The sequence below is a fragment of the Asparagus officinalis genome, chromosome 5 (assembly GCF_001876935.1).
Source record: "Asparagus officinalis chromosome 5, Aspof.V1, whole genome shotgun sequence".
Classification (NCBI taxonomy): Eukaryota; Viridiplantae; Streptophyta; class Magnoliopsida; order Asparagales; family Asparagaceae; genus Asparagus; species Asparagus officinalis.
Window position 1 is genome coordinate 6,830,804 of NC_033798.1, and position 10,694 is coordinate 6,841,497.

The 10,694-nt window shown below is 36.1% G+C and overlaps 1 protein-coding gene across 1 annotated transcript in view; it reads right to left on the bottom strand.

Moving 5' to 3' along the window:
- Positions 381 to 10,694, bottom strand: part of LOC109841464 (ADP-ribosylation factor GTPase-activating protein AGD7-like) — a 62,107-nt gene continuing 51,793 nt past the window's right edge. The window contains 4 exon segments of the mRNA XM_020410433.1: positions 381 to 1,723; positions 9,456 to 9,836; positions 9,839 to 9,913; positions 10,423 to 10,690. Of these exon segments, the coding sequence (XP_020266022.1) occupies positions 1,619 to 1,723; positions 9,456 to 9,836; positions 9,839 to 9,913; positions 10,423 to 10,690 (829 nt within the window). The 3' untranslated portion in view covers positions 381 to 1,618.

Here is a 10,694-nt window from a genome sequence, read left to right on the forward strand (position 1 = left end):
GCATTGACAAATTTGTCCCCCAACTAATACGGAGACCCTTCATTGTCAAGTTTAATTGTTGTTCGTTCTAAGAGAGAGGGTGGAATCTCTGTTATGCGCTCCTCTTCCTCTACTTTCACAAAAGCAATGAGGAAAATTCAATAAGAGGAATCTTTCTCTTTTAACCAGAACCTCTCTTCCCACAAATTTCAATAAGAGACATCTTTCTCTTTTAACCAGAACCTCTCTTCCCACAAAATTCAATAAGAGACATCCTTTCTCTTTTACTCAGAACCTCTCTTCCCCAACCCTACACCCAGACAACCCCCCGCCCCCCCACAAAAACACACCGCGGCCCGCCCCTACACCAGACAACCCCCACAAAAAAATAAAAGCCACCAACCAACCCAAACTAACCGACAGCCCCAACTAAGAAAGGAGGCAGTATGATTGGTTGAAGTCCAAAAGTGTTAATTTTTTCTAGCAACCATATCATACCATTTACTATCATATCAACTTAATTGGTGGACTATGAGTGCACTGAAGTCCTTCAAATGATTAAGAAAGTAATGGAATATTTTGTCATGGGCTCATTCAGATCCCTTATCACTTGTTATTAGTGTACTAATTAGTGACGTGCTTGTAAGAAAGTTCATTTCAAGGAGCATTCCCATTAATGTTTGAAAGCAATTAAGAAGGATAAGATAGTAACTTAATGGAAGAGATAGCCCAAAAGAAGAACATTATTCATGTAGTCAACCCAAATTTTTTTGGAGAAAGTTCATTTCAAGGAGCATTCCCATTAATGTTTGTTACTTGCTCCCTCGTCTCGTCAAGTCTTTTCAGTTTCATAGTCAGTCTTTTGTTTCTGTATCTTCAACATCGTGAGTCCATGACCAATATGTCAGTAGCCTCCAACAGCCTACTATATACAGAGAATAACATGGGAGCTTTCAGCTTACTCCTAAGAGAGTAGGCCCAACTTGTGAAAAGTATGGATCAGGATTAAGATAATCACCAACAAAAAAGCTCTCTAAGCCTATCAGCTCATATTCCATTTATTATGCTGAACCCATCTGTTAGGTATGCAAGCAATTTTTCAGCGTATAACGTTGTTTGACAGATAGAAATTCTTCAATGAGTATTTTTCTAACTAAAATCACTAGTTAACACTGTCCAGTCCATTACTACAATCATAAACTATGTACCAGTTTTTCTTTGGGAAAATTAACACAGTCCTGGACTGTCAACCTAAGACATATTGCTAAGCCTTCATAGGGATACACTGACGAATTTCCATTTAAAATCCTTTCACAAATTGAAAATTGGTTTTGGCTAGACAAACAACAATTGAATATAGTAACTATTCAGGGACTCTTAGGTAACATCAGAGTTGCCTGCAGAAGAGAAATGCTATATTTCCTGAGGAAGACTGGATTAGCGCGGTGATTGGTGTGGTTTTCTACATTTTCGCTACAAGGTTATCCCTACCAGAGCTATATAAATCGGAGGAAGTGTAACCATCATAAAATGGAAAAAGGATATACTTACAAGGGCTGTCACTTTCAGTCTGGGTGGGTTGATGATCAGTACTGTCAACATTGAGAGGATAATTGCTAGATTGCAACAAAAAAATAAATTATACTAACAGCAAAAGAAAAGGTACCTTGGATGTAAGATCCTTTGTGCCTGCTTGGACAACAGTCACAGCAGAAGCTGCAACCAGGGAAAGACGTCCAAATCCCTGACAAAATCAAACAGAAGTCAGATGCCTAATTCTCTACATAATAGTGAGCAAAATGCTTGTGATATTTAGTAAACGAGTACTTATCTATACAAAAATAGATAGTAGATTTTTCTACCAGGTGAGTGCTGCAGTCAGTGCGGCTAAGAGTAAATATCAGCTTGTTATTCATCAAGACAAGAAAAAGATAACATAAAAGGAGCAAAAACCAATTAGAAGCTTATGAATAATCATGCAACAGCAAGAGCGAGAGAGGAGGTGAACAAAAGGGAAGGAGGGAGGGAGGGATAAAAGGATGCACTCCATACGTTAAAAAGCACTGCATAAGAAAAGGCTGTATATTCATTAAGAAAAGGTAAGAAGAACATAATAAGTGATTTGTATGACATACGAACTATATAACCAGACCACAAAACACTCTAGCTCGGTATCACAAGAAGCGCGTATCCAGGAGGCAAATTAGCACTTTGTTCTACATTCTGAAGATTGTCTTCAAGTATGATACATCTCAAACATCATGCAAACAAAGGTAAATTAAGTTATAAATCCTCTACCTTACTAAACTAGTAGTAACATGAGTACATATTATATATCCATATGTAGCATCTTGAATGTTCACAGTCCTTACACTACAATTCTACTTGCATACAGCTAACCATGGACAAGAGACCCATTTTCCATGTCGAGTATATTCTTCAATATTTCTAAACAGCCAACCATAAAACGCACATTCGGCACCAAGTGGTTTCACCATGCAGCACCCTACCGTCTCAAATTTATGAACTCATTCATGGTCTCTCAAATCTGAGCTGATTCGTGAAGCACAATGTCACAGAGAGAAGAGTTTACTATATTGTTGTAGATTTGACTGAATGAAAAGTATATAAGTGAGAAGAGCAGGGGAGTAGAACAGTTTGGCGGAACCATGCCACAAAGTATTGTACCAACACTTGGTCCATAGAAGTCATCCCCTCTTTAGGTTCAGTCATCAGTGCAGAAAAGCATAAGTATGTCTCTGAAGTTTGATAAATCGTCACACATTGACCATCAGATTGAGGATGATAAGACAAAATTATGTAGAGTCAATCCTCTGGACCACGAGGCACTAATCAACACACCAATTAGTGCAATGAACTTCGACATTCCACTAATGAACACAAACCTTCCATAAACATTTGAATGACTTTCCTTCCAATGCATGGGTGGGAAAGTGCAAGAGAAAATTTGGCAAATTGATGGACAGCCACTAGAAGACTCATTTGTCATTGCTTATGATTGACCCTCAATGAAAACTAGAAAAGTGCTTTCCAAGAAATGAAGAACTGGTGAACGGTTCTTCATAAGCTTTGCCCAACAACCACCATCACCACCAAGCCTTTATCCCAAAAGTTTGGAGTCAGCTAATGAATCCTATTTTTCTATTTCATTCTGTTATGGGTATCTCCTCCATTAAGTTAGTCTTAATCATATCCTTTTTAATTATTTCTAACCAAGTCATTCTAGGTCTACCTCCAAATCTCTCAGCCCCATTAACTCTATATTATCGCTTTTCCTAATTGGTGCACTAAAATGTCTCCATTGTACATGACCAAACCATCTGAATCTATTCTCTCTCATTTTATCCTCAATAGGTGCAACCTCTAATTTACTACAGATGCACTCATTTCTTATCCTATCTTTTAATGTATACCCACAAGACCATCGCAACATTCTCATTTCTGCTACACTTATCCTATCTTTTAATGTATACCCACAAGACCATCGCAACATTCTCATTTCTGCTACACTCATTTTTTGAACATGTTGTTTTTAATTGTTACCCACAAGACCATCGCAACATTCTCATTTCTGCTACACTCATTTTTTGAACATGTTGTTTTTAATTGTCCAATACTCTGACCCATAAAGCATAATTGGTCTTATAACCGTCCTATAAAATTTTTTCTTTAGTTTCATTAGTATTCTACGATCACATCCCGAAGCACTCATCTATTTCAATCATCCCGATTCGATTCGACCCGATTCGATTCGATACACAACATCATCCTCTATCTCATCATCATGCCTAATGATTGATCCTAAATAGCAAAAATAATTAGTTTTAGGTATTTCTTGGTCATCCATATGTACCACAAGCTCTCTTCCTTTCCTAGTTTTACTAAAAATGCACTCCATATATTCTGTTTTTGTCCTACTAATTCTAAAACCTTTAGATTCAAGAGCTTGTCTCCATATTTCTATTTTAGAAATAATATCTCTTCTAGTTTCATCAACTAATACTATACCATCGGTAAATAACATACACGATGAAATTCCATCCTGAATGTGCTTAGTAAGTTGGTTCATAACTAATGCAAAAAGATAAGGGCTTAAATCTGACCCTTGATGTAAACCTATGCTAATAAAAAATAGTTTAGTCCCTCCTTCATTAGTTCTTACTCTAGTTGTTACTCTATCATACATATCTTTAATCACATTAATATATACTAGATACATATTTTTTTTCTAATACCCACCACATTATCTTTCTAAGCACCTATGTTACCCGAGTATATTGAAGCCGTACCCATACCGGAAACGTACCCGACACTTTCCCGTACTCAAACTTCATGAACACTTCTCGAATATATGCATGTATTTATTACAACATGTACTCAATTATACGATATATGTGTTAATTTAAAACACTTGTCAAAGACTTCCTGGACGTAGAGCTTACACTTCGCAGCCGTCTTTTGAAACTAATGAGATACGGGTCGAGTTAGTTTCAGTCCATACCCAAGTTTAAAACTATATAGTTAATGGATCGTTTAGATGTCTAGTAAAAAATAAGTAGTTTATAATTCATGACAATCAATATGATAAAAGAAACTCAAAAATATGATCGGAATTTTAATTCTAATGATACATGAAGCAGGGGAAAATTATCTCATGTACATTAGAGCATCTTCAACAGCTTCCTCATTTTATTGGTATTCTCACTTTTGAAGAATTTGACTTTTTTTTTGTCTAACAGATTCCCCATCCCATTCCCCAAAATAGGGATGGAGGAGGAAAAAAGGAGAGTCTTCCCCAAATCTGGGGCATTCTTTAAATATTTGGGAAAAGCTTCGTCATTAATGCAGCACGTTCTGCAGCACGTTCTTCAAGACGAGATGAAGAAGAAAATAAATATAAAACAAAATTCGTAATTACAAAAAAAACCATGGGGGCAGTTCCAATGCATAAGAGCATCCAAAAATAGGAATGTAGAATATTTTTATTATTGTAATAAATACATGATTCTTCAAAATGGGGAAGCTGTTAGAGTTGGAGCAAAAATAATTTAGAGAATATGACTTTTGCTTCCCCATTTTGAAGAAAATTTTGGGAAAACTGTTGGAGATGCTCTTATTAATTCAATATGTATATGTAGCCGTGTCCCCGTACCCTATATTTTACAGTTTTGCCGTGTCCCTTACCCGTACCTACGCCTGTACCAGTACCTGTGCCCGTTTCCATGCAACTTAGCTAGGCACTCTATTATAAGTTTTTTCTAGATCGATAAAAACTATATATATATCCTTTCTCTTTTCTCTATATCTCTTCATCAACCGTCTCAAAATATGTATAGGTTTCATAGTTAACCTCCCAAGCATAAAACCAAATTGATTTTCAAATATGATTGTCACTTTTCTTAATCTTTGCTCAATTACCCTCTCCCAAAATTTTATAGTATGGCTCATGAGTTCTATACCTCGATAATTTGAACAACTTTATATATCCCCTTTATTCTTATATATCGGTATCAATGTACTAATCCTCCACTCATCCGGCAATATTTCCGTCTCGATAATCTAATTAAATAGTTTAGTTAACCATCCTAAGCGCATAAATCCAACACATTTTTAAACTTTAATAGGGATATCGTCCGATCCTACGCCTCTTTCACTTTGTATTTTCTTTAGAACATCTTTAACCTCGCTAATCTTAATTTTTTGACAAGATCCATAGTTCCTATCATTCACTATATGATCAAAATCTCTATTTTGCTCACTTGTTTGGTTATCATTAAACAATTGATAAAAGTAACTCCTCCATCTCTCTTTTATTTCCCCGTCGGTCACTGAACTCTTTGATCATCATTTTTAATACACCTAATATTATTCAAATCTCTACTCTTCCTTTCTCTAATCTTAGTAAGCTTATATATTTTTTTTTCTCTCTCCTTAGATTCTAACTTCTTATAAAAAACTTCATAAACCTTATATTTATTCTCCTTAATCGCTCTTTTTTGCTTCCTTATTAGTTTATATTTTTCTAAGTTTTCTCTGCTCCTACACTTTTGTCACTATTTATATAAAGTTTTTTCTCTCTAATAACCTTTTGCACACTCTCATTCCACCACCAACTCTCCTTATCATCTAATCTATAACCTTTAAATTCTCCTATTATATTTTTTAATCACTTTCCTAATACAAGAAGACATGCTATTCCACATAATATTAGTCTCATTATCTATGTTCCATATATCTCTTTTATTATCTTATCTTTAAAATATATTAAATTCTCTCCTTTTAAATTCCACAATTTAGTTCTTAGTCTCTTGTTCACGTTAGTTTTTCTACTCCACTTCTTAATAGATATGTCTAAGACCACTGATCTATGTTATGTACTTAAACTCTCTCCTAGTACAATTTTACAATCTTTACATATTACCTTATCTGCCATTCTAGTAAGAAAAAAGTCTATTTGACTATTATTAAAACCACTTTTAAAGGTTATTAAGTGTTCATCTCTATTTGACTATTATTAAAACCACTTTTAAAGGTTATTAAGTGTTCATCCCTTTTTCTAAAAAGTGTATTTGCTATTATCAAATCATACGATCTTTTAAAGGTTATTAAGTGTTCATCCCTTTTTCTAAAAAGTGTATTTGCTATTATCAAATCATACGATTTTGCAAACTCTAAAATTGATTTACCCATATCGTTCTTATCTTCATACCCGAAACCTCCATGTATCCTCTCATATCCGTTATTATCCTTACCAACATGCCCATTAAGATTTCCTCCTATAAATAATTTCTCTTCAAATGGGATTCATTATACTAATTCATCTAATCTATCCTAAATTTTTTTTTAGTACTCTCGGACAAGCTTATTTGTGGTGCGTAAGTACTAAAAATATTAATGATCTCTACACCTAAGATAACTTTTATTAGTATTATTCTATTTCCAACTCTTCTTACCTCTACAATACTTTCTTTTATTATATTATCTACAAGAACTCCCACTCTATTCCTATTCTTCTCTTTCCCGTGTATCAAAATTTATATCCGGTCTTTTTAATTACTCTAGAATTTTTACCTATCTGTTTAGTTTCTTGTAAACAAATTATATTTATCTTTCTTCAAGCATGATATCCACTAATTCCATAGTCTTTCTGGTAAGTGTACCTATATTCTAAGTAGCTAATCTAATTATATTTTTTTGTAAAAGTCTCCTACCATTTTTCCTCTTAGACCGTTCTAGTCTATGCCTAATATTATTAGATAACCTATTAGAGGATTGTAGATTCTTAGAACACCATTCCTTATTTATCATTACATCGAGGTGACATCGATGTAATGCATCACTTCCGGGGAATGCCTTAGCAAACCATCATTGCTTACTTATTATCATTGCATCGGTGTGGCATCGATGCAACGCGTCGCGGTGGGGACGCCCACAATCCTTAATATGATGTTCAATCTGAAATACTTAATAGGACATAGGAGACATATTAATTTGTTTATGCAATGCTAAACCTATAAAGACTGAATTAGATGGCTCCGATGGAATGAGTATCGGCAAACTCCGTGGAACACCACCACTAAACTATACCCTAGAAAGTACATTATGGGCAGCCTCCCCTTATTCATTTTCTCATAACCACCACTCCAAGAAGTTTACCACTTAGAGAAATCTATTCACGCTTGCAATGTTGTGCTTCTACAGATGATTGACACAACATCACATGAAGAAACTAGTCATTGTCTTTCAACAACTTAAAGCTGAAAGACCCACATAAAGAAACCTATCAATGCTAAGCGTACAACAAAGGTCCACGAAGGTGTGTCTATCTCTCGACCTGACAAATTTTAGTTGGTTGCCAGCACACTTCTGTCATATTATTATTCTATAGACAATATTTAGGAGAGTTCAATCTTGGTATAGATGACCAAGTAGCCGTTATGCTTTTTGGAGTTTTTTACCCTCTTCTTTACTATGATTCACCATTTTCTCTTCTGATTCTTTGCATTCACTGCACCTTGGTTTACTCCTCTCCCGTTTCTTCTCCGTATCCTCACCAGCTTTTATGTGTATCCTCCAACTGTTCCTTCGGCTTATTGTTATCGTAGGTAACTAGCTCATAGATTCATAGTGTTGTACCATCTATCCTAGATCTAGACTGAAAGTAGCTTGTGATTGGAGATATAGGACGTGGTAGCAAATATACTATAAGATATGCTTTCTTCTGTAATTATTATAGGTACTATGTCACTCTTGCTATTATTGTTTCCCGTGCCTACATTTTGGAGTTTCTCTTAGAACAAATTTTCAAAATAAACTCATTTAAAATTTTTATTAAAAAAACAGACCCACTTTCGTTTTATTTCTAAAAACAGACCCATTTCGTGGCCACGTCAGCAGCGTGACCACGAAATGAGTCTGCTTTTTTTTTAATCGCGCCTCTAAATAGTCGGGGTTGCCAACCCCGACTATTTTGCATGCCCTGGTAAATATACAGTCTAAATTAGTCGGGGTTGGCAACCCCGACTAATTTAGCATGTTGTCTAATCGGTCGGGGTTGAGAACCCCGACCAATTCGAAAGCCCGCTATCGAAATGGTCAGGATTCCCAACCCTGATCATTTAGCAGAGACTTTTGGCCCAGTCGTCGAGTGGAGCTGAAAACGGCTAAGGGAATATATTCGCACAAGAGAATGAGAAACGACTAGCGATACAAAATTCTCAGTATTATTGTAACAAGAGAATGAGAAACAACTAGCGATACAAAAGGATATCGAAACTCAAGGATATATTCGCACAATTGCGCTCATATATCTATTACATTAAATATCCATATCCAATAGGACATGGATATAGATACGGATATTCTTTTTTATCTTTGTTGGATGCATATAAGAAAACGGAAATAATTGAAATATCCTGACCTGTTTCTGAATATATGTATCAATCAATTGGTTAAACTATTTTGATCTCAGTGGATCCGAGATCAATTTCAAAAATCTAATATAGTCTTTCATATATGTTGAACATATTAATATGAGAATTCTGTTTTATGTAACATTTTTTATTTTTGTTCATAGGGCTCTGTCTTATATGTTTCTCCATATACATTTTGTGCCGACATATTTTTTCTCTCACATGATATATGATGTGATATTCGATATTAGCGAATATAGATTATGGATTTTCCTTGTAGAACCATGCCCACATTTGTAAATGTATCTGTCAAGTGTCCTGTAAGGAAGTGGATATCAGTAAATTGCATGTATGATATACAATTTGTTTGAATCCCAAAGACGAGCATTTTCCTAGTACTTCTTAGGTGTTTTGTAATGCAGGTCTCCCTTTTACTTGTCCTGAGAAGACGCAATCATTGAAGTGAGTTACTTATAAGTGGCAATTAACTACAATCACTTAAAATAATGCTAATGACAAGCAAGGAAAGGAGCAAACATTTACCTGAGAGACTACTGACATCACATCCCCTTGCGGCAGATTATTCCTAGTCACTGCTGGCCCAGGCGACGACCCAAACCCCACATACTTCCCTCCTTGAGAGGGCGGAAGCCCTTCAGGTCTCGAATCATTCTCTTGAATCTTCCTCGCAAAGAAACTCTCTTTATTAGCAGCCGATGCCTCCAGCTGCGATCTCGTATAAATATCTGTGGTCGATCTCGATCTAGATGGCTGTCCTCCTCTAGTTCCATTGTTTCCCGCCCTAAAATCCCCTGTTGATTGGTTTCTTCTCAGATCTGATGATCTGAAATCATCATCCCAATCATCCCAACCTCCATTACTCTTCGCAGAACTTCCTCCATTCTGGCTCATCGGCGGCTTCCTCGCCTGGGACCCGCTGGCTGGCGATGGATTTCCTTAACCACCGGTGGATCTCTCCATGGCCGGCCTTCAGCCAATGCCTACATATCAAAATAAATAGAAAAATCAATATCATTTAAGCATGACGAGCAAGATTTTCATAAAAAATAATAAAGGAACATACCTACATATTGCAATCTGGAAATTAATAGATAATCACAAATTTTAAGATAGAAAAGATTTAAAAAATAGCAAAAATGTGCCAGAATTTCAAGAAAACTACTAACAACAAACAGAATAATAGGCAGAATCTGCAAACACTAGAATCTAAAGTTCGAAATACTAGAATCTAAAGTTCGAAATAATGCTACGGAATTTTACTTTTTATTTTTCAAGGATTAAGAAATAAAAAATACGCTAAAATTCACAAAAAAAAAATCTATAGAACATTTCAAGAAAACTAAAGCACGCAAGAAACAAACACATCTAGATACAGAATCCCTACGTCACTATATGATCCAAAATTCAAAGAAATAAACTGATCTCAAACAAAAATGAGCACTCAGCAACCGAAAAAAAAAATCCAAAAAAAAAACCATAAAAAAAACACCTGGATCCGATCGCGATACACAGAAGCGGCGTTCGAATTGTACTTCACAACGATCTCCGCCTCCTTCGCGACCCCGTACTGCCTCAAGAACGCGTTGAGCCTGTCGTTGCCCCCAGCCTCCATCTTCTTCAGCTGGACCTCGGACCACGAGTCCATGGTCACCGACCTCACGAAGCTGACGTGGACCCCGAGGCCGCGGTGCTTTCCAGAACACTCTAGGCACATGAAGACCCCGTAGGATACCGAGGCCCACTGCGGGTTCCTCTGGCTGC